This window comes from Rhincodon typus, chromosome 32, assembly GCF_021869965.1.
Source record: "Rhincodon typus isolate 14 chromosome 32, sRhiTyp1.1, whole genome shotgun sequence".
In the NCBI taxonomy this organism is placed as follows: Eukaryota; Metazoa; Chordata; class Chondrichthyes; order Orectolobiformes; family Rhincodontidae; genus Rhincodon; species Rhincodon typus.
The window spans coordinates 7,010,346-7,036,354 of NC_063363.1; the positions used below are offsets into that span (position 1 = coordinate 7,010,346).

Consider the following 26,009-nt stretch of genomic DNA (forward strand, 5'->3'; position numbering starts at 1 on the left):
GCCTGGCTTGTTTATTTTATATTGGAATTAAATTACAAGAACTGCTTCAGAAATTATTATTTGGGCAAGACTGATCTGAGAGAACATGCAACAAAATATAGGCATAAATCTGCGGCCACAAGTAAGAAATCTGGTATCTAAAAGTGACCATATTGAAAAATGCTGCCTTACTTATTTTTGTATTCTGTTTTTTGTAGTTTTGCCAAAAGATCCTGCTTTAGCTACAATATCCAAATACCTTTTGGCAACTGAATGGACACCAAAGAGTGTCATTGATAATTCATTTCCTCATCTACACTCACTTCAGTTCAGAGCATTGATTGTCCGCACTTACTGCATAGCAACATCAATATGGTCCGAGCTAAAAAATAAATCAACTGTATGAAGTCGGTATGAAAATAAGCTACATCCATCAGAACGATTGGAAAAACAAACAGATAATTCAAATATTAGTAGGAAGGAAAGTCATGCAAGTCAGCAGTGTGTGAAATTGCGATGAGAAACCATTTAGCGGTCATAATAAGTAGAGTTGCAGGTGGACAGGATAGTGAAGAAGGCATTTGGTATGCTTGCCTTTATTAATCAGTGCACTGAGTATAGGAGTTGGGATGTCAGGTTGTGGGTCTACAGGACATTGGTTAGGCCACTTTTGGAATGCTGCATTCAGTTCTGGCCTCCTTGCCATAGGAAGGATGTTTCTAAACTTGAAAGGGTTCAGAAAAGATTTACAAGGATATTGCCAGGGTTGGAGTGTTGAGCTGCGGGGAGAGGCTGAATAGGCTGGGGCTATTTTCTCTGTAGCGTCAGAGGATGAGGGCTGACCTTATAGAGGTTTATAAAATCACGAGGGGCATGGATAGGATGAATAGCCAAGGTCTTTTTCCCCGGGGTGGGGTACTCCAAAACTAGACGGCATAGGTTTAAGGTGAGAGGGGAAAGTTTTAAAAGGAACCTAAGGGGCAACGTTTTCATGCAGAGGGTGGGGCGTGCATGGAACGAGCTGCCAGAGGAAGTGATGGAGGCTGGTATGATTACAACATTTAAACAGCATCTGGATGAGTTTATGAATAGGAGGGGTCTGGAGGGATATGGGCCAAATGCTGGTAAATGGGCCCAGATTAATTTAGGATATTTGGTCAGCATGGATGAGTTGCACCGAAGGGTCTGTTTCTGTGCTGTGTACATCTCTGTGACTCTTTGCCTCCAATTGATTTTAAGTTTACTTGGAGTTAAACTCCGACCTTAACCCAGAGGAAACAAAGGAGAATTTCTCAAAAAGAGACTGAGTGTCTGTTTTCAAGCAGGATTTTGAAAAAAAGCAATGGGATTCTTGTGCTTAATAATCCTTTCTCTTTCCCATTGTGATTCCATTCTCAGAAAGGCAATCTATTAAAACAGTATTTAATTGATACATACTGCAGCATAAAACCAAGGGAGTGCTGACTATAATGCTGACTCACAATGCTGACTATAGCTAATTAATTACTTTGCAAAACAAAGCAGGCAGAAACCTGATAAATCCCAAGGACCATCAACATGTTTATCTCTTCATCTTCAACCCTTTCTGAAACTGTCATGTTTTAAATCAAAACTTTAAACAGGTTAAACTGCCCTTAGGGTTGCACTGTAACAGGAACAAAATCAAACAGTCAATGAAAATTTATAAAAATGGAGCTGAAACTTATCAAATCCAAATAATATAGTCCAGGGTGATGATTTATCCAGCCTCTGTGGTGCCCACCAGTCTCTAAATGTCCCATGTTTATTTGTTGTCCATATATGTATTTAGTGCTCTATCTCCCTGGCCTCAATTTTAAATTTGTCATGTTTATTTTAGATCTCTCCACTGCCTTCCTTGTTCCTCATGTCTGTAACCTCCTCCACCTCTACAAACCTCGAAGAACTCAGTGTTCCTCCAATTCTGGTTCTTGATCTTCTTCTATTTCAGTCGCTCCTGAAAATTCTCCACTGCTGTATATCTTTAAACCTACCTTTTTTACCTAGCTTCCGTGTTACCTCTCCTCATGTGGCTCAGTGCCAAATTTGCCAGCTTCCCACAAAGGTCATTGGGGTTTTTCATTATAATAGAGGTGCTATTTAATTATACAGTTCTTGATTCTTGTTTTGCATTCATCAAAAGTGTTCCTTCTTCAATCCTTCAGGATTTCTCCGCTTGCAATGTTTCCCTACCTCACAAGCAAACTCTTAACATAGTCCAGCCAACCATTTATGCTTTTCCATGGTCATTAATCAAAGGTTCATTTTGGAAAAACAAGAAATAATAACAAAGCCAGCAGCAAGGACAGCACTCAGCAGCTCTCAGATGATTAAGGACAAGAGAGAAATTCAGAGAAATTCTTACCCTCAGGGCTATATTTGCTACAATTTCTGCAGCTGTACATATTGTCAGAAAAATGTTGACAAATAACATTCTCGCAATATAAACAATTCACCTACCATCACAATGAAAATTGTTGAAATAACTTCTCAATCAGCTGGTGAGAGAAGACAGAACAAAAGGGCATAATTTTAATTTTACTCAAAGGATACTAGAACTCTTTCACTTAATCCTTCAAAGATTGGGGGTCAGTTGAAATAAAAAAATTGAAACTGAAAAATATTTGTTAACAAATGCTACCAAAGATTATGGAGGAAAGACAAGTTAATGAAATTAATGTACAGATCACACTTGATCAATTAGAATGACAGAAAAGGCTCGAAAGATTGAATGGCTTTATCCAGTTTGACTGCTGTCATAAGTCAGCTCAGGATCAATCTTTTCGTTATGCGATCATTCAATCAACGTAACCAATGACACAATGGACAATCTTGCAAAGATTGTGTTGACATTAGTGCTACTTTTAATTGTCTGGTTAGTTTATATGCTGTGAAATGCCATGCGGAATACATCAAATGCTTCTCACACCAATATTGGAACCAAGGTGCCGTCTCATCATACATAATAAATCGAGTGGAGGGAAATGTGTGTTCTGTAGCTAGGTTTGTCTTTAGCAGCACTGACAATATCCAGTCAGCTAGACTACTAGTTTAACTATGAAACACAATAATTAAAGAAGACAAATCATGTAATGACAGAGTACAGTACAAAAGATTCCTTCCATTTTAAACAGTTGTACAATGCACGATGCAGTGCTGCATGGCTACATAACGCAAATTCAATCGTGTCCCTGATGACATCAGCAATTGTGAGAGCAAAACTGCAGTTTTCAGTAAAACCCACAGAATTGAATTACCTCCTTGCATTCACTGTTAGACATTCATTATTTTCCATGATTGATAGCTTATTTTTTTGAATTAAGTAAAAAGGCTTTTTCCTTGCATGCACCCAGTTTAACGTAACTACGGTAACAGCGAATTGATGAAGCAGGGGAATGTTGAGCTGCACTACAGGAAATCCAGAAAACCATCTGAATTATCTCTTGAATGCCCCCATCACATTTCCATGCAATGCATTCCATAACCTAACTACTCGCTGTGTGAAGAAAGTTGCACATCATTCTCCTCCAACACTACACAATACACAAGATATTACATCGGTTTTGTCTATGGTCTGTTTGAATGGTTGTAATCACAATTATTTGAGATCAGCAGTAGTTCTGAGAGTTATCAGCCATATTTGGATATCATGTGTTCACCTTTCCGTACATCACCAGCGAGTGAACACTGCACAAATCCAACAAATGTAATAATCTAATGGAATCAGATGCTATTCAAGGAATGTGGTAGAAATGGTCATTATGTTTGTTTCGAAAGGTAGAATTTTCCTAATTTCCAATGAACTGTTTTGTTTGAGTGAAATGTATAGTTCAAACTTGCTTTTGATTGATTGATTGATTGATTGATTGATTCCTTGATTAATTTATTGTTGTCATGTGTACCAAGATACAGTGAAAACTGTTGTTTTGCACGCTATACAGGCAGATCGTTCTGTACAAAATAGCAACAGGGTAGCAGAACTGCATGCAGAATACAGTGTTACAGCCGCAGAGAAGATGCAGAGAGAAAGATCAACATTAACATCTGAGAGGTCCGTTCAAAAGTCTGATAACAGCGGGGAAGGAGCTGTTCTTGAATCTGTTGGTACATATTTTCAAACTTTTATGTCTTCTGCCCAATAGAAGAGTGTGGAAGAGAGTATAACCAGGGTGGGAGGGGTCCTTGATGATGTTGGCTGCTTTCCCGAGGCAGTGGGAAGTGTACATGGAGTCAATGGATGGGAGGCTGGTTTGCAGGATGGCTTGGGCTGTGTTCATGACTCTCTGTAGTTTTTTGCGGACTTGGGAACAGCAGTTGCCATACCAAGCTGCGATGCAACTGGATAGCATATTTTCTATGGTGCATCTGTAAAAATTGGTAAGAGTCCTTTATGGACATGCTGAATTTCCTTAGCCTCCTGAGGAAGTAGAGACATTGTTTTGCTTTCTTTACTGTGGCATCAATGTGACTGGACCAGGACAGATTGTTGGTGATCATCACTCTTAGGAGCTTGACACTGTCCATCATCTCAACCTCATCACCATTGATGCAGACAGGAGCATGTCCTCCACTCCTCTTCCTGAAGTCAATGACCAACTCTTTCGTTTTCCTAATGTCGATGGACAGACTGTTGTCTTTACACCACGGCACTAAGCACGCAATCTCTTTCCTGCATTTTGCCTCGTCTTTCAATCTTTTGTTGCACAATCGTATGCTCTTCACCTTATTAATGATGCAACGGCCTCTCAGGTACGTTTCTTAGGGTGACAGCACAGCCAGAGAAGCAAAAGTGCTCGCTACTTTCAGTACTTTGCAACTTTCACATGGCTAGCTTCACGTTTAAAGCCCAGCTGCACAGTCCCGCATACAACACTGCTCGCCCAGAACTGCCCCTCACACTGTGGTGTGTGAGCTTCAATGTTCAGCGTATTGCCCAGAGAGAAGGAAGACTGACTTCTTGCTTCACAGACAGCAACCTGAAGATCTTGGTGATGTGGCAGTACTTTTCTCAACCATCTGCCACACCAGGCCATGCAACCAGACACACAGAAAGCCTGAGCACAGATTGCAGCCCAGGTCAGAGCTATGTTAGGAGGGAATTGGGATGCTCAGCAGTGCAGGAGAATGATCAACAATCTTCTGCACTCTCTAAAGTTAAGTGCTACTGCCTTCTCTCTGACATCTCACACTCACAGGGCCACCTCTGACTCTAAATCTGTCACTGCACACCAAGACTCCTGAACTGCAACACCCAGTATTATGCTGCATGCATTATGTCCACTCAAAGACTTCCCCCATCTCACCCTCCCTAACTGCTAACTCTTCCTGCCTCTGCGTTTCCTACTCACTGGGGATACCTCATCATCATTCCTGCTTATAGAAAATATAATGATGGCTCTTGCATTTACTTTCATCACACTCCAGTCCTTCCACTGCTTCCTTGCTGTAAAACTGGCCCCAGACTGATGTCTTCATGGCTCCTCAGCTGATCTACTTGTAAACCCTGGATTGCTTGCACTTGACCTGCAGGCCTGATCTTGGCTCAATCCTGGGACTGTAAAGACATGGATCCCCAGACTCCAGTAGGACCAAGCATCTGATTGTCTGTAGATCCCCATATCCTCACTAAGGACTGCTCACCTCTGACTTTCAGGCATTGTCTTTTTTTAAATTAATTCATAAAATCCAGGCTTTGTCGACCATTTATTGCCCATACCTAACTATTCAGAAGACAGTTGAGAGTAAATCACTTTGCCGTGGGTCTGTAGTCATGTAGACCAGAGCAGGCAAAGAGGGCAGATTTTCCTTCACTAGAGTACATCAGTGAGCCAATTTTTTTTTTAGCAACAATCAACAATAGTTACATGGTCACCTTTGGCTAGCATTTTAATTTATTTAAATCAAATTTCATCCTCTGTCATATGTGGAATTTGAATCCACATCCGCAGAATATTAAGCTAGTGCTCCAGATTATAGTTCCGTGTTGTTACCACTACACCACCATCTCCTCACCCAGTTGAAGCCCACGCAGTATGTCTGCTGTATAAGTTGCTGGTACAAACTCAGGTATTACATTGGCGTAGCACAGTGACACATGGTGACATGTCAACCTCCTTGGCTGTTCAGAGCTTCCCACTGTCACAAGTGGCCTCCAGAGTGAATTGTTGAAGGATTGAGGTGGTGTGGGAGTTGTTCCGAGAGCAGGCATAATGTTGTGGTGAGTCTGATGGTGTGTTAATGCTGGCTGGTGTGGATGGAAGGTCAGGGAGGATGGTCTCCATGGAGTGTGTAGGGACATTATAGTGAAGGAGATGTTGAGTAGCAGCTAAGATAGCATCTGACAAGTGGGAGCCTCAAGGTTCCTGGTCTTTTGCAGTTCGGGGCTTCTTAGCTTCTAGCTTCTCAGCAAAGGAGAGAAAAGTTGAAAAAAAAAGAATAATGCTTGGGAAAAAGGGGGTCACTGCTCAGTGGCAAGATTCTTAAGGCACCATTTTAAATAACTGGAATTTTTATGACATTGCATTGTTTATATTTTTCATTTTCACTGTAATGTATGTTCCCTATATTCTTTCAATTACACCACACCAGGAAGTGGGAGATGTTGCCCTGTACGTTGAGTGTCTCAGCCAGGTAACATATCCAGTTTGTCCATCAAGCTTAGTAACTTGAGTGAAAATACAGCGTCGGAATCCTACTGCAAGTCAAAACTAAAATCTCTTCACCATTGATAAATGAGTTTGACCACTCTTAATCAAATCTCACTTCTAAGTGCCATCGATAATTCATTGGTAACATTCCCACCTCTTAGGTCAGTAAGTTTAAGTCCCACTGCAGGGAGTTGAATGAACAGTCTAGTCTGTCGATCCAAAGCAGTACTGAGGGAGTGCTGCACTATTGGAGGGTGAGTTGTCGATCTATGGTCCCGGTCACTTTCTTCACACGAAGAAGATTCCAAAGGCTGTACTTTTGAAGAAGATCAAGGGAAAATGTCCCTGGTGTGCAATGTTTCTTACAGTTCAGTTAGCTGGGTAGCTGGTTTGGTTGTCAAAATGACACCAACAGCATGGGCTCAGTTCTTGGACCAGCTGATGTTACAATGAAGGTCCTGCCTTCACAACCTCTCCCCTTGTCTGAGGCATAGGAACCCTCAGGTTAAACCACCACCAGTTGTCTCTCTCTAATGAGAATATTGGGTGGCTTTACCTTTTACCTTTACCCAACAAAACTAGGTGTGCTTCAACACATATACTTAATAGATTGTGAATGCTTTGAGATGTCCAATAACACTTCCTTGAACACTTGTACAAATGTTCATAGCAGAGAATATCCAGTGAACATTTCTAATGCTAGAGATCTCTAGGATGGCTGGTACAGGACAAGGCAATAGTTTACCTTTGGGTGCTGTCATGAAAGTAATGTGTACTGTTAGAGCAGAGAAACATTTTAAACCTATGCTTAACAGAAACAGTAGATGCAGCAACTGCAGAAAGCTCCCTTTCACTGTTTCTCCTCCTTAGAGAAGAAAAACAAATATTACAAAAGCAGTAATTTCCAAATGCTGTCTCTTTAATGCCTCCCACTGAGTAAAATTGATATGGAAAAATCAATACATATTAGAGTTAGCTTTTAAGAAAAGTGACATTGTATTTCCTTAGCTGACAGTTCCAGTTCATGGCATTACTGGAGATGTACTTTGACCTTAGCATAATGTCATGATTTTCTCAGGCGAGCATTTGCTTTTGGAGAAGGTGGGGGAGGAGGTGGATTGGGGGTGGGATGTGGAGAGGGAATGGACAGGCAGGAGGTTACATACAGCAAAGGCTGTCTGAAACATTGTCAATGCTTTTCAATGCCAGACTGCAATCGATGATCTCTTCATCTCTTTCTCTGAGAGTCACAGGGAAAATATACATGGAGATTTTGGTGCAGGACAAGCCTTTATTCTCACTTCAGAACATCAGGCCAAAGACAGCAGAGAAGGTAAAATATATTGTTGCAATGATGCATTCTAAAAATATTCTTGATTCATGTCTTCTGAGATGTTTAATGGGTGAACGTAGATTTAAAAACTGTATTTTCGAAACGAGAAACCACTGGTTCACTTGAATTCCTGTTATGGGGATTGTATAAAGTTCTGTGTCCCACAGCGAACTATATTTATCCCATGAATGGCTCGTGCTTTCAAGCTAGAAACATGTACATTTTTAACTTGTTTTGTAAGTCAATTGAAAACTTTGGAACCATTAAGTTGAAAGATATGGAGAGGGCATGTGGGAAGACATTGCAAACTCATCTGAAACATTCTTGCTTGGGTATTGAGGCTATCTAAATTAACCTGAGAGTTCAAAGGATGACATTCTATCAGAATTTGTAATATTCTGCCATTTGTCACAGGATTAGATGGCATGTTGTTGTATCCTGTGATGCTTCGTGAGAAAGTGTCCTGTTACAGGATCTCAAGGGAAGCATGACCTTGGATTTTGATAGCGCTGAAGACATCTCAAAGTGGATGGATTCCAATTAAAATAAAGTCTAGTCTTGTTGTCCTGTGGTAAAGCACAAACTGACAAATGAAAAGTATGATCTCACAGATAGCAATCAGATAAATGACTGCTTAACTGGCCATGGTTGTACTTGAAGAAAGAATGTTGGCAAAGAAATGAGGAAACAACTTTGTCTTTGACAAACAATGTCATGTGGGGTTTTTTTATGTCCACCTTAACCACCAGAAGTTGCAAGTGGCACTTAATTAGTTTAATATCTCATCTATAAAACAGCAGCTCTGACTGTGCAGCATTCCCTCAACATGGCGACAGACCTAAATTACATGATTAAATTCCAGGTTGGGAGTTGAACCTAAAATCAGGCAATGGAGAGGGGGAGTCAGCTGGATTGAAATAGTAAAGATACAAACCAGGAGGCTTAATTTCTAAGTACAGTCGCTGCTAAAATGGGGAATTGGATTCATAATGGCATTCAAGAGGCTCAGTGTCAGTGGGAGAATGTTAGCGAACTGTCAATTTTTGGATGGGAGAATGAGAAACCATACTATCCTTCTCAGAAGGGAAATGATTTGGGATGGCAAACCATGTCTGGTTACCTCCAAATGGCTGATACAAGGACTGCAGAGTTGATGTAATATCAGCGCGGAGCAGTAAACATGCTCTAAAGGAGTCAGTTAGTTCAGTTGGTTGGTTTGCAACGCAGAATGATACCAATAGTATGGATTCAGTTCCTACACCAATTGAGGTTACCCTAAAGGACTCTCTTTCTCAATCTCTCCCCTTGCCTGAGATGTGATGACCCTCAGCTTAAACTCACCACCAATCATCTCTCTAATGAGAGAGCATTCTTTGGGGAACAATGATTATATTGGGGATAAGAACACTTAAAGCAGGCACCTGGAATTCCTCATACCATTTAAAATAATTGTTCATCATCTCTGCTAGAAGAGGTTGGGTAGGAGTTTCAGATGGGCACATTTGTACAATGGTACACTAGTGTGTGATTTGAAGAGATAGTGGAGTTGGAAATCAGATTGTGAAAATGCCTCAGACTGTTTTGCTTCTTTAGTTTCCTAGAGCCCAAGGCAGTTGATGCTTGACATGTGTTAAAGTTTGTCACGCTACTTGCAAAGTTTGAGCTATTCACTCTTCCCAATCCATCATAAGGGAGACAATACATATCCTTCAAATGAGCCATGCCATACCACACCGTCAGGAATCTACGTCTCTGACATTATCTTTCTGACACACTTTCAACAGCGGAATGATTTCTTTATAGTCACTTGCTGCACTTTCAGAAGTCGGGTATTTCAGTAAAATCAGCTCTCTCTCTCTCTGCTCTGTTAGATTTTGATGTGAGTTTCTGTCCACTGCAGAATGCCCTTTGCTGGGGATTCATTGCCTGCTATTGCTGTAAAGTGGATCCATTTAGATTTTGTTTCTCCACTTAATTTGGCTTAAAATGACTGATGTTGCAGCTCTCAATCATAGAATCATAAACACCTAAGGAGGCCATTCAGCTCATAGTGTCTGTACTAGCTCTTTGGAAAAGCCACTAATTATTTCCACTACCCTGTTCTCCTTCCTTAGGCCTGTGATCCTTTTCACTTCAAGTAATTACCCAACTTCTTTTGAAAGGAAATTACTGAATCTGCTGCCACTCAGACAGTGTTTTCCAGATCCTAATAATTTGCTGTATAAAAATCAACTCACCGCAAGACAACAAGACCATAAGAAATAGGAACAGGAGTAGGGTGTTTAGCCTGTCGAGCTTTCTCCACCATCCAATAGCATCATGACTGATTTAATGTGGTACTTATATCCACTTTCCTTCCTTTCCCTATAAACCCTAATTCCCCAATTGATCAAAAATCCATCCATCTCAGCCTTAAATAAACACAAGGAAATACACTATCCTTATCTCTCCCTTCCTCTTTTGCCAATATCTCCATTCAAAGCCTCATCATGGATCCTTGACAGAACCAGGGACTTTTGAGTGTGTATCAATGTTACTTCCGTGGCTACACTCTAACCTTAAAGGCAAAATCTTAGCGGTTCAAACCCCAGTTCAAGCACCTAGGTCTGAACCTAGGTTGCCTTGTCAGTGCAGTTCCAAGGGAGAGCTGCACAGTTGGAGGTCATTGAGTTTTACTGCATTAAAAAGATGCCGTTTGGCACTTCATATCTGCTGGTTATCAAGCACCCAACTATTCTAATCCAGTTTTCCAGCACTTAGTCCATAGCCTTGTGCGTTATGGAATTTCAAGTGTTCACCAAAATACTTTAAAATGTTCCACCTCTGCTCCCTTTTCAGGCAGTGAATTCCAGATACAGCCCTCTGGGTAAAAAAACAAAAGCTTTTCCTTAAACTCCTTCTAAATCTTTTGCACTTTACATTAAGTCTATAACCCCTGGTTGTATATCCATCTACTCATGGGAAACGTTTATTCCTCTCTACAATATTTATGCCACTCAATTTTATACATCTCAGTCAGGTCCCTCCTCAGCATTTCTGTTCTAAGGAAAACACCCCCATTCTATGTATGATGTAGCACGGGCAATATCCTGGTTCAATCTCCTTTGCACTCTCTGTGGTACAATCGCATCCTTCCAAAAGCCTGGCAACCAGAACTGTACATAATACTTTAGCTGTGGCCCAGATAACTTTATACAATTCCATCATAACTTCCCTGTTCTTGTATTCAATGCCTCAACCAATTAGAATTAGGTTTTATTGTCACATGTACTCAGGTACAGGAATGCAGGAATACAGTGAAAAGTGTACAATGTTGCCATTCCCAGAGCCACCTGAGGTGGAACGGTACCAAGGTACAAAATCTTAGGTACAAAATAGAAAAATAAGGAAATATAGTTGAAAGTTCAACATTAAAGTCCTTCTTAGTATAAAGTAGAAAAATAAAGCTAAAAGTTCAACATTGCTATTTATCTTAAGTGCTTAGCAATGCTGGGCTTCCACTCCCCACAAGGGCTCAACCTGCTCTGTGCTGAGCTCGATCTCCTCTGCGTTGGGCTCAATCTCCCCTGTGATTGACGTTGCCACAGTTACCGGGCGACCTTGGGCTGCCTGCTTCCACCGCTGCCATGGATGCTGAGGGATCTCTATTGCCACCATGCTGAGCTCAAACGCGTTCACCCCCACCCCTGCTGGGCTCACTCTCCTCTGTGTTGGTCTCACTCTCTCTCACTCTCCCCAGCCTTGGATACATCTCACCTGGGCTTGGGAAAGTATTCAATTTTAGGCTTACTAACACCTCTTTTACCTGTTGCTATCAAGCAATAAACTATCTCTTGTTAAACAAATGCCTCTCTCCCTGCATTCACTTTAGCTGCTCAGATGCAACACAAAGATGTCAGCTGTTACTCAGGTTTTGAAATCCACAACTCAGGTTGTTGTAACTGATGACGATTCCTGCAAATGGTTAACAAATAGTTATCCTAGAGTTCCTACAACTTGAGAGGTTTGAGCAGACCTGCCACTTCTCTTAAGAAAAGACCCAAAGAACTGTGCATGCTTGAAATCAGAACTAAAAACAAAACTTGCTGGTAAAACTCAGCAAGTCTGGTAGCATCTATGGAGAGTCAAACAAAGTTCATGTTTTGGGTCTGGTGACCCTTCTTCAGAATGGGTTCTTCAGTTGTGAAGAAGGGTCACTGGACCCGAAACATTAACTCTTCTTTCTCTCCATAGATGCTGCTAGACCAGCTGAGTTTTTCCAACAATTTCTCTTTTTGTTCCTGTTATTTCTCTAATAATCAATAATCTGATAATTAATCTTTACCACTACCAGTAAAACTACAACTACTAATTAACTGTATCAATATTAATAAACATTACTAACACTGATAAACCCTATTAATGCTTAATATGACTTTTCCAATAGTAGTAAGCCTTACTTTCAAAACAGAAGGAGATGGTGTTATAGTGGCAACATCACAGGACTAGTAATGCAGAGGTCCAGATTGACCATTTGGGGGTAAATGGATTCAAATCTCACTACAGTAGGTGATAATAACAGTCAGTGAATTGAAAGCTGGTCCCAGCAATGGTGACCATGAATTTATCATTCGTCAACATTAAGAACTTGCATGGAAGGGAAGTCTGCCATCCTTATCAGATCTGGCCTACAAGTGACTCCAGAGCAATGTAATGGACTCCTTACTTCCCTCTGAAATGTTCTATGTATTTCTTGGGGACATAAAATGATAGCCTTGCCAATGATGCCCACATCCTATCAAAGAATACTGAAATCTCACAAGTCTATTCCTTGGTTCAGTTTTAAAAACCAGGAAATACTCACCTAACCATTTCCTTATGATGTTATACCTTGGTTCTTTTTTCTGAACTCAGCCTCTGAACCCACAGATTGTCTCCTGAGCTTCTTTATAATCTGTGCTGCTAAACCCATCTGCTCCTCAAACACTCATCCAAGTTTCTATTAACTTCAGACCCAACTACACCAATACTTTCTATCTTCCACACACTAGCTCACCAAATAAGGAGATTTTCAGTCAGAGATAGTAGGAACTGCAGATGCTGGAGAATCCGAGACAACAAGGTGCAGGGCTGGATGAACACAGCAGGCCAAGCAGCATCATAGGAGCAGAGAGGCTGACGTTTCGGGCCTAGACCCTTTTCAGTCACATGGCTTAATATTACCTTATTGGCTCAGTATCAAGTGTTGTCAGATAACATTCTTGTGAAGTACCTTGGAACATTTCACTACCTAAAAGGCACTATACAAATGGAGGTTGCTGATGTTCTAAGTGAAATATTTGCATATTACATTCAAGAACTTGTCATTTGAAAGATCATTCCAAAGTAAACCACAACTCCCACCTCAGATTGACATCTATCATACATAGAGTAGTTTGACAAAGCTTTTTAGGAACAGAAGAATCCCTACAGTGCAGATGGAGACCTTTCAGCCCATCAAGCCTGCACTGACCTTCCAAAGAGCATCCCACCAAGACACACCCCCTAACCTGCACATCTTTGGACTTCAGGCTGAGGTAGTAATCATCAAAAGGTAGTTGAATGAATACTTGAGAAAAGAAGGGATCTGGAGAAATTTTAGATGTGTAGAACTGTGTGCATTGCTCTTCCAAAGAGCAGGTGCCAGTTCAACCAGCTGAACAATCTCTTCAGCTCTGTTTGATCCTATAAAGGGATCAGTAACACCATGCCCGACAAGATCCATCCCAATTCACACATCATCCTGATTTGGAGCTATATCCATGTTCCTTCACTTTGAGTCAAAATCCTGCAATTCCGTAACAGTACTCATCCCTCGTGGGTTCAGGTGTTCAAAAGGGTGTTTCAACATCACTTTCTCAAGGGCAATTATAAATGGGCAATAAATGCTGGCCCGACCAGTGACACCAATATCATATTCAGCACTGTCTAAAAAAAAAAACGAGCAAGCCCTTGAAGTCATAATGGAGTACAGTCCTAACTACCTCTGCACAATGAGCTCACCCATAACATGGTAGGCAGATCATTAATGAGTTTCTGTCATTGTTCAGTGGAGGCACTTTTACATTGAAGTCAGAGGATAATGGGTTCAATTTCCATTGCAGGCTTTTGAACACAAAATCTAGGCAGACAATTCAGAGTTGTGGCAGAGCTACACTGCCAGAGGTGTTGGCTTTCAAGTGAAATCAAGACCAATACTTGTTCTCAGGTGGTTGTAAAAGATCCCAGGGCATTGAGAAGAGCAGATTTCTCACCAGTCTCCTGGGCTAGTATTAATCCCTCAATGAAGATTATTTCAAAAAAAATTAGATGGCTATTACTATATTACATTTGCAGAAACCTGCTGTGTGTAAATTGGCTGTAATACTTCTCATTGCAATAGCGACTACACTTCAGAAAGTAAAAACAAAAATTGCTTGAAAAAGCTCAGCAGGTCTGGCAGCATCTGTGGAGCAAAATCAGAGTTAACATTTCAGGTTGAGTGATCCTTTCTCAGAGTTCTGAGGAAGGGTCACTCAACCCAAAACATTAATTCTGAACTCTCTCCACAGATGCTACCAGACCTGCTGAGCTTTTCCAGCAATTTCTGTTTTTTTGCTGATTTACAGCATCCACAGCTCTTTTGATTTTTACAGTACAAGAAAGTACACTGCAAGACTGCAAAGCACTTTAGGATACGTTGGCATCTATAAAGGTATTATATAAATGCAAATCTTTCAACATAAAATCTTGCATATTGTAGAATTTGACTATTTTGTGAAAAATTTAACAGTTGTTTGCAGCTCAATTATGTTATGTTAATTATGTTAATTATTGAATGGGTTCAGAATTGATCATTTCTAACTAGTCTCTGTGAATTACCTTCTAAGCGCTTGGCAACAAACCAGTCATACTCTTGGTGAGATGCAGATCAATGCAATTAGAGAGCTGCTGAAAGCGCATACCACTAATTTTGGTGCTTTCATCCACTGACAATGCCCATTTTGAGCTGAGTTTCTGCTTGAGATTTTGTAGTGTCAACAGTTGGATGATCGTTTCACAATTCAAATTTAGAACAGTATTCATTCCCTGGTGCAGAAATGAGCCTTTCAGAGTAGCAAGGGTCCTGTTAAAAGTCTTAGATATCTCTTAAATTTGCTTCCTGCTAAAGTAAGATTTAGAACAAAGAATAATACAGCACAGGAACAGGCCCTTCAGCGCTCCAAGCCTGCACTGACACATTTTATCCTTCCATACTAAAACTGCCTTCACTTACAGGATGTGTATCCCTCTACTCCCTTCCCATTCATGTGTTCATCCAGGTGCTTCTTGAATGTTGCTATTGTGTCTGCTTCCTCACCACAATCTCTGGCAATGCATTCCAGGCACTCACCACCCTTTCTGTGAAAAATATGCCTCGCACATCTCTTTTAAACTTCCCCCCATATGCTTTGAACATGTGTCCCCTAGTAATTGACCCCTCCACCCTGGGAAAAAGCCTCCAAACTATCCAAGCCATTCACAATCTTATAAACTTTCTATCAGGTCACCCCTCAACCTGCGTTCCAGTGAAAACAAACCCAGTCTATCTAACCTTTCTTCGTAGCTAAAATCCCCCATACCAGGCAACATCCTGGTAAATCTTTTCTGTAACCTCTCAAAAGCATCTGCATCCCTCTGATAGTGTGGTGACCAGAACTGTATGCAATATTCCAAGTATGACCTAATTAAAGTTGTATAAAGCTGCAGCATAACTTGCCTATCCTTATACTTAATGCCCCTTCTAATGAAGACAAGCATGCCATTGGCCGGTTTCACTACCTTATCTAGCTGTGCTGCCGCCTTCAATGATCTGTGGACCTGCAGACCCAGATCCCTCTGCATAGCAATACTCTTTAGGGTTCTGCCATTTATTGTATAATTACCACCCGTACTTGACCTTCCAAAATGCATCACTTCACAAATGTCGGGACTAAACTGCATCTGCCTTTTGTTGTGCTCATGCCTCCAACTGATCTATATCCTGCTACATCCTCTGACAATCCTCCTCACTATCAGCAACTCCACCAATATTTGTATCATCCGCAAACTTACTAATTAGACCAGCCACGTCTTCCACTAAATCATTTATGCGGACCATGAACAGCAGAGGTCCCAGCACTGATCCCTGTGGAACACCACTAGTCATAGTCCTCCATTCCGAAAAGCATCCTTCCACCGCTACCCTCTGTCTCCTATGACTAAGCCAGTTCAGTATCCATCTTGCCAGCTCACCCCTGATACCATATAACTTCACCTTTTGCACCAATCTGCCTTGAGGGACTTTGTCAAAGACCTTACCGAAAGTCTTCTTTATAGCCCACTAAAATCAGGCAGGATTCAGTCTCCTACTAAAGCCAGTGAAAACAAGAAAGCAGAAGTAGAAGGATTGGACTTGACTACATGGAGTTATAGAAAGAGAGTGAGATCATTGAGTCATATAGCACAGAAAAGGCCCTTCAGCCCATCGAGTCTGTGGCAATCTTTCTACTCTAATGTCACTTTTCAGCATTTGGACCATAGCTTTGAATGTTATGACATTTCAAATGTTGATCCAAACACTTTTTAAAAGTCGAGAGCTTTTCTCCCTCAACTACCCTTCCAAGCAGTGCATTCCAGACACCCAACACCCTCTGGGTGAAATTTCTTTTCCTTAAATCCCCTCTAAACCTTGTGCCCTTCACTATAAAATGACGCTTCCTGGTTATTGACATTTTTATTTCAAAAATATTCTATTTTCATACATTATCTATAAGTAAATACACCAAGTACAAAACATGTCTGTACAGACTTTGCACAAATCAATGGAATTCTGACGTTCCTCATCAGAGCTTCAATCCAGTTGCAGCAAAAAGGCATTTTCTAAACGTGATAGGAAATGATTCACATTCCAATTAAAGCTATGAGGGTATCTTGAAACATAACGGACGCTCATTACATTTTGGCAGAAGGACCTTAGGCAGCTATCACTAGTACACCTTCCCAGCAGCTGGCCCAAGCTTTAGAGTGTCTCTCAACATGTAGACCTGGACCTTGCAATGTGCCAGTCTGCAACACTCGTTTGAGGCCGGCTGTTTGCTCTGGAAGACCAACAGGCTTTGGGCAGACTAAAGGGTGTCTTTCACTGAGTTGATGGTTCTCCAGGAACAGTCAATATTTGCTTCAGTTTGCACCTGGAGGAACAGCCTGTAGACCACAGAGTCCTGCATCACAGAGTTGCTGGGAATGAACTCGACAAAAACATTTCTTTCCAGACCTTCTATGCAAAGGAATATTCCAGAAGACGGCCTAAGACAGTCTCTTCCTCACCACAGCCACATCGACGGCAGAATGTGGTGGTGCAGATAGACCAGCTGTGCAGGAAGGACTTGATGGGTATTGACCCTTCAATTAAGGGGCACAGCTGCCTCCTATTCACCCTGCCCATGCCCCTCACAATGTTACACACTTCAGTCAGAGCCACCTCACAGTCATAGAGACTTTTGAGAGCTTTAAACTGGGGATCTGCCTGCTCTCTCAGATGGCCTTAAAAAAAAGGTTGTGTTCTGCATAACAGCAGCAGTGTTCCCCTAGGCATCCTGGGCAACAATTAACATGCCCACCCCCCTCACCCCTCCCTCCCAAATCAACATCACTACGACATCAAATCATTTTGTGGTTGTGGAATTACGGTGGGAGGGAATTTCCTGTGTGTAAATTGACATGTTTTCTATATTATATCATTTTCCATTGACTGTGAAGCACTTTGCAACATGTTAATGTCCCAGATGGAGTGGTATATAAATGCAAAACTTTCTGTCTTTAATCATCACTGCCCAGACCACCTCATAAAGATTGACTATTTTGCTGTGGTTGCAGGCAGCAGCTGTAATTGTGGTGCATCTGGAAGCCAGCATGATTCAGCTGAGACAAAGAGGAGATGGAGTTGGAAGTTATTATTGTGCACCTGAATAAACTGTCAGGTGCTACCTACATGATAGTTTGATGCATCTGTTAGCTTTGTTCAAAGGTAGTTTTTCTGTAACTGACCGCAATACTGCAGAATGTTTTTTTTTAAATTGGAGAAGTTTTGACTAAGTTCACCGAGTTTTATTGTAGGGAGCTATCAGCACTAAGAAGTCTGTAATACTAAGTCTTGAGCTGAAAGGGAATATTCAGTCTCACTGGGTGCTCTCAATCACAAACAAAGCCATTTTGACTTCTCTTGTCTCAGTTGCTTATCAGCCAAGAGTCCGTTCATGCAGATCAAATGAAAACATCAGGGCACCAGCAGATTATCAAAGCCTGCAATCTTCTTGTTGTTTTTCATTTTGTGGGAACTTTTATATAACATTCTGAAGATGGAGTGTGTGTTCCCAACGGCAGAGTTCAAGATGACCAGTTGGAGCTGCTTGCACATTGTGTGAAGTTGACGGTATGACCCTGAGTACGTGGAGGAGCAATCGTACTCCAGCTGGGGTTTGATCAGCATTTCAGAAACATTCAGCATCACTCCCCTGCTTCCATATTGTAGCCTCATTTGTGGTTTCTCACTCAAGGTGATCTCTGAACCTTGAAGCCAATGGACTGAATGTTGTTGGCCAAGTAAGTGCTAGGTACATGACCAGACTGTTTGTGGGACATTGCAATTTGTACAACTCAAAAAATATGGAAATTTGTGTATTAAAAGGCATCATAAATTCCAGATTAGAATTGAAACACTTTACGTTCAATGCAAGATATTTCCTTTGCTTGCAGCTCTAATAGAGTACAGCGTGGAAACAGACCCTTTGGCCCAATTCGTCCATGCTCATATTCTAAATTAATCTGGTCCCATTTGCCAGCATTTGGCCTATATCCCTGTAAACCCTTCCTATTCATGTACCCATCCAGATGCCTTTTAAACGTTTAAATTGTACCCACCTCCACCACTTCCTCTGATACCTCATTACATGCACATCCCACCCTCTGCGTGAAAAAGTTGTCCCTTAGGTCCCTTTTATATCTTTCCCCATAGAAACCTATGCCCTCTAGTTTTGGACTCCCCCACCCTTGGAAAAAGAACTTGGGTATTCACCCTATCCATGTCCCTCATGATTTTATATATCTCTATAAAAGTTACCCCCTCAGCCTCTGGCACGCCAGGGAAACTGCCTATTCAGCATCTCCCTTTAGCTAAAATCCTCCAACCTTGGCAACTTTCTATAGCAGGGAGATCAGAATTGAATACAGTATTCCAAAAGTGGCCTAACCAATGTCCTGTACAGCTCAACATGACCTCCCAACCTCTATACTCAATGCACTGACCAATAAAGGCAAGTGTACTAAATACTTTCTTCACTCCCTTGTCTCCCTGTGACTCCACCTTCAAGGAGCTATGAACCTGCACCCAACGTCTCTTTATTCAGCAACACTCCCCAAGGCTCTACAATTAGGTGCATAAGTCCTGCCCTGATTTGTCTCGCAACCTAATGAAATGCTCAAATTCTGCTCATGTGTGTTCGCTTCTCCATCTACTGGGAGCATTAACCTTAAACACAACTGGATTATATTCATGTTACATTAGCTCCAGCCATTCTATTGTGATCACACAGTCTGAAGGTGGACACAAGGAGTCCTACTGTAGCTTTCAGATGGAACAGATGTGACTGTGTCAGGTCCCTAAACATCTTGTATTTATGTCTCACCAAATGTAGTTGTACTTATTGTCATCATCAATAAACCTTTTTGTTATCTAAAAACAATACTTCTTCTATGGATAAGAGGTCTGCAAGACAGAGATGAGGAGGAATTTCTTTACTGCAGAGGGCTGTCAAGGTTCTGTCATCAAGTATACTCAAGGCTGAGATGGAAAGATTTTTAATCAGTAAGGGAATCAGGGGTAATGGGGAAAAGGCAAGAAAATGAAGTTGAGGATTATGATAAGACCATAAGGCATAAGAGAAGAATTAGGCCTTTCAGCCCATCCAATCTGCTCCACCATTTGATCATGGCTGATATGTTTCTCAATCGCATTCTCCTGTCTTCTCCCATAACTCTTGATCTCCTTACTAATCAAGAACTTATCCATCTCTATCTTAAATATACTCAATGATTGGCTTCCATAGTCCTTCACAGATTTATCATCCTCTGGCTGAAGAAATTCCTCCTTGTCTCAGTTCTAAGTGGTCGTCCTTCACTCTGAGACACTGTCTTCAGGTCCTTGACTCTCCACATCCACACTACCCAGGCATCTCAGTATCCTGTAAGTTTCAATCAAAACCACCTCATCCTTCTAAACTCCATCAATTATAGACCTAGAGTCCTTAACCGCTCTTTATATGACAAGTCCTTCATCCCTGGGATCATTTTTGTAAACCTCATCTGGGCCTCTCCAATGCCAGCACATCCTTCCCAGAATTACTCACAATATTACAAATGCAGTCTGACCAGAGCCTTATCCAGCCCTAGCAGATACATCCCTGCTCTTGTATTCTAGCCCTCTTGAAATGAATGTTAACATTACATTTGCCATCCTAACTGCCAACTGAACCTGCATGTTAATCTTAAGAGAATCCTGAACTAGGGTTCCCAAGTCCCTTTGTGCTTCAGATTCCCAAAGTCTTTCTCAGTTTAGACAATAGTCTACGCTTCTATTCTTCCTACTCATGTGCATAATCTCACACTTTCGTACATTGTATTCCATCTGCCACTTCTTTGCCCACTGTCCTAGCCTGTCCAAGTCCTTCTGCAATGTCCCTGCTTCCTCAAAACACTTGTCCCTCCACCTATCTTTGTGTCATCTGCAAACTTAGCAACAATGCCCTCAGTTCCTTTATCTAAATCGTTAACGTATAATGTGAATAGTATGGTTTCAATGCAGACCCCTACAGAACTCCACTAGTCACTAGCTGTCATCCTGAAAAAGATTCCTTTATTCATATTCTCTAACAGTCAGCTAATCTTCTATTAATGCCAATGCCTTGCCCCTAACACCATGGTCTCTTACTTAGCAGCCTCCTTTTACAGCACCTTGTCAAAGGCCCTCTGGAAATCCAAACACATCACATCCATTGGTTCTCCCTCATCTAACCTGCTTGTTATCTCCTCAAAAAATTCTAAGAGATTAATCAGGGATGATCTCCCCTTGATGAAGCCATGCTGACTTAGTCCTATTTGACCATACACTTCCAAGTACGCTACAATCTCATACTTAATCATGGACTCTAAAATCTTACCAATGACCAAGGTCAGACTAATCATCCACGATCTCATTGAATGGAAGAACATACTCAGTAGGCTCAATGGCCTATTTCTTATGTCTTATGGTCTTATACTCAATGTATCCTTTAATCACTAGATATGCACAAGACAAGGCAAAGAACAAAAGGATGATTAGCTGCAGTGGATTATCCCAAACAACCCTTCCCCAAGACCACATGCTAGTGGAAGATTGCAAACAGGATGAGGAGTGGCCATCTGGGAAAATAACATAGAAACGTTGCTTGGAAGTGACACCAGTGATGGCTGGAGCAGAGTCTGAACGATGTAATGTCATCATTGCGTGAGAGAGTCTTGTAGTGTGTGCTAATTTCCATGGGAATTTTACCAGCAACTCGTTCCAGCAGGTGCTGTGCAACAAGGCAGAACAGAAAAAATCCCACTGGAGAAGTGAAAACAATTAATTTCTTCTGTCAGGGACCATGTGTGGATTTTAACCTACTGCCAATTGTTTCCATGTATCTTAACTGTTTGTAGGTTGATTAAATTGTTTCCGGGGAATGTTTCCTGTTTATTTTTTGCATTTTGACTGAGAAACTTGAGGTGAAAGAACCAGGGTCAAAAAATAGGCCAATGCCAGGGGTTAAAAACAGAAAGAGAGACATTGAGATAAATCTCAAATTAACACTGGGTTATAAAAGGCTGTGGGATTGAGCTAGCCCCTGTCTAGATGTAAATGGATCAACTAGCAATAAATGAATTTAGCTCAGCTGTAACATAACAATCTGGATAATATTGTGCTGTTGACATAATGACAGGACATGGATGTTCTTTTCCCTATTACTCTCCATGTCCTTCTCAGTGCTAGGTGCCTCAGCGCTTTGAAAGGAATATACCTCACCTGCAGCCAGACCAAATCACCACTGCAAATCACACAAAAGCAACATTATTGATCTCCTTCAGCAGCCATCTATCTGCTCTCTCAGTGCAATCTGTGCTAAACGGTGCTGACTCACGGACAATTCACTGCAATCACTGGATTCAGAATTGGGCTTGCAATGTTCAGGTTCGAACAGAATGTCAACCATGAAGGAGAGCAGATGAGAATTCCACCTTTCCCCATCATTTACAAACCCAAGTCCCAGAGCTGAAAGGACAGTTTTCTTATCTAACACTGCACCCTATCTCTAGCAGAAAACATTCAAAAGCAGATAAGAGCCAAAAACTTCCAAGTCAGGAGTGAAGAATCAGAAACTTGCTAAGGTATGACAGTATTTCATATCATCATCATGTATGTGGTTGCTTTTAATCAAATCTCACAGATATTTTTAATTAACAACAACACCTGTATTTATATAGTCCATATAACATGGTAAAGGTCCCAGAACATTTCACAGGACACAATCTCAAATGTCAGACAGGATTTGATATGTATCAACATTGTTGCTGTAGTCAGCTCAGTGCAGCGAAACAAGCAAGATCCAGTTTGTCGCATCTATCCAAAGGTTGTCTGGCATTCCTTCATACCTGCAAATCCTGTGGCAGCAAAGGACATTATGCAGAAAAAGCCAACTCACACTCTAGAACAGGATCCATGTGACCAACTGGACAGTACAATGTTGGTGCCAAGGAAAGTATTAAAAAATATGCTCGGACTCAAAGAATTACCAACAAAGTATCCATTGTGAAAAGCAAATGTTGGAAGATGAGCAAGCTTTTCATTTGTGAACCTCACACACCCCATGTTGTGGTGAAAGGTAATCGAAGCTTTGATGGCCATCAGTATTGTTTGTCCCCCAGAGGCAGGTTGACACATCCTGAAAAACCAGAACTGACACAGGAGCTCGTGCCAACATATTACCATTACATATCTTAAAAGGTACCTACCTTAACAACCGGCACATTGAGATACAACTTAAAAGACACCATCTTACAACAGAGAAAAGATCACTAATTCCATTCCTAGACCCAAGCATTGCAGCGTCAAAACACAAGCTCAGCCTGGATTTGTGAGATCTTCCACCAATGATCCAGCAGTGACAGGACTAGCAGTATGCACCAATCTCAGCATAGTAATGTTGTAAAGTTGGGTAGAGTGTTTGTGGATTGGAAGGCAGGATGTTAGAATTTGATGTTTGTAAAATGATAGGGGCAGTGGTGGGGGGGCGGTCTAGAGGGAGTGGTCTCTTTAAAAGATGATGTGTTTTTTTAGGCTAGGAAGATTTTAAAAAGTCTGCAGGCAGCAGCAGATGTACAGAGTTCTTGAAAATGAAAGATTGTATCCAAAGGCTATAGTGTTAGCAGACAAAGCAACATTTTTACCAAGACAACAAGTTTTTGAATTTAGCGAATTAATTTAAACCAGGACATGGATACCAAAACCCAATTAAATTTAACTCTGATGGTTTTCACAACCGAGGATCAATCTTATTATAAGAAATTAATAGGTCATCAAGGGTATAAAAGAAGAGGACATTTGAAAATCAGTGTGAGAATCAACTGTCATCTGCCAAGAGAACAGCTCTCAACTATAAAAGAAAGAATCACTGGCTCTCACAGAATTCTCTAAGCTCTCAGAAAACCATCATCTAAATGAAAAGTACAGCGGCACTCTAAGCTAATGTTCCTGACAGAGGAATTCAATGGAGAAAGGCGTTCCCAACTGGACAACAGCGGAGAAGGCAAAGAAAATTCCGGAAGACTTAGCCTGGCTGTAGTTTTGAGAGGCTAAGTTTAATTTATTTTTCTTATTACTTTGGTTTATATACGTGGGACTGGAACAGCATACCATTAGAATTTTGTTTTATTTAGGAATAGTTAGTAGCTAAGAGGGAATTGTTTGGTTTATTTGTAGTTCTATTAATTTGTTTACTGTTAAAGTTAGATACATAAATTGTTTCTTGCTGATTATAAAGTGAGTATCAGGGATTTCTTTTTTTTAATCGCTCCTTTACAACGGCTTGGGGGTGAGAGGCAGGCTATTCTATTTTTCACATTTCCTTTAATAGATTACGAAGTGAGGTGAGCTTCTCTGGGTGTTTCGGTTTTAGTTATCAGAGGAGGTGGTCAACCTTTGCTTTGCAACATTAACCAATCATGAGATTGAAACCACACCCCCTGCTCGTGAGAAGAAAAGAGGAGCGGGACTTTCCATTCAAAAACAGGGGATAATAAGAGGGATACACTACAAATGCTGTGCACTGGGCAGAGAATGTGGGCCAGGAAACCAGTCACAAATATCCAGACACCAGTAAAAGTTCGTAAAATATGAAACCAGCCCAGGTCATATGAAGTCATTACTGCTTTGCAAAGGCAGCTCAGGCCAATGCGCGACACGCTAATCATATACATAGATAATGAGGAAGAAAACTCAGCTGACTGTGCAATGATGCTGAGTGACAGCAAGCAGTCAAGCAAGACTAACTGAGAATAACACATTGCTCTCCAGACAGGTACTTGATTACTAGATCGGGATGAGTCGTCAAACTTCCAAAACATTATGTTAAAGTTTCAATGGCTAATCTTGTTAACTCTGTTCTACCTGTTTGTATAATTATTGAATTGACAAGAAGTGCCAACGTACAATAATATTTTTCTGTTTAGAATTTATTTTTTCTTTGGATGAAAGGACAATACCGTGTTCTGTGTTACATAAAATATACAATGTACTTTTAGGGGATGTTCTCATGATATCATCACTGAATCACGGCATGTGACCTGATGATATACAAGTCTCAGTCTCCATCTTACTGTGTCCTCCTGCAACATGACATGTTGAGGGAAGTGTGCTACAGTTTATATCTCAGTTATGGATGGCTGATTTGCAATGCAGTGTGATGCCGACAGCACGAGTTCAATTCTCTGAGGTTACCATCAAAGACTCTCCTTCTCAATCTTTCCCCTCACCTGAGGCATGGTGACCCTCAAATTAAACCACCACCAGCTGTCTCTTACGGTCTCAAATGAGAGACCGCAGTGACTTTTCCCTTACCTTTAACCCAGACAGGCAAGTGCCTTTGCATGTAATATCTGTAGATACCAGAAGCTGTAATAAAAGTTTATTGAATCTTTCAGCACTCCAATACTGTGTCTTATTCTAATGTTACAGGAGCTAACTTAAGTATCATCTCATCAGAAATGACTACCTTGCTAATGTAAAAATTCCACCAGTCCATCTACAGAAAACCATGTGGGGACATGTGACCCAGGATGGCAGAAGTAGCCATTTATAACTCACAGATACCACATTATATCATATCAAAGGCTAGCCACATTCCTCTAATCTTTATCACTATTTACAAAACTGATTTACATAACAACTGTACTGAAGCTTTCATCACTTCCAGCCAACTGCCCATTTTTCACCATTCATAGACTTGAGCTCAACCCAAGCTCACATAACCTTGAGCTCTGTTGCTGATATATCCTAGACTGCACATGTTCGCTGGCTTAAATTGATGCCACCTACCCCTAGTCTGCCAACACCTGAAATTTAAGAACTTTGTCCGTGTTCAAAATTCCTTCACAGCCTCTCTCCTCCCTAACTCTATTGTGTTGCCCAGCCCTACAACCCTCTAAGATCTCTTTCTCCACCCCCTAACATAAATAATTTTCCATCATTGTGGATGATTAGGAAAAGCAAATTGTCAATTTGGCAATAACAACGCACAAAATAAAAGAAAAAGGACAGCTATCTGAGGAAGAACAAGGAGTCAAACAGCACTAAAAATAAGGACTCAAACTATTTGCCTTTTCAAAATATCATCTGCATGTATGCAGTGCTGTCTATTTAGGACTGCAAGATGTTTTGTAGAGCA

The 26,009-nt window shown here is 41.1% G+C and overlaps 1 protein-coding gene across 1 annotated transcript in view; it reads left to right on the forward strand.

The window, feature by feature from the left end:
* The first annotated feature begins 7,846 nt into the window (after positions 1-7,846).
* LOC109922220 (D(2) dopamine receptor A) overlaps positions 7,847-26,009 on the forward strand; it is a 79,764-nt gene continuing 61,601 nt past the window's right edge. The window contains 2 exon segments of the mRNA XM_048615487.1: positions 7,847-7,876; positions 7,879-7,977. Coding sequence (XP_048471444.1) covers positions 7,847-7,876; positions 7,879-7,977 — 129 coding nt within the window.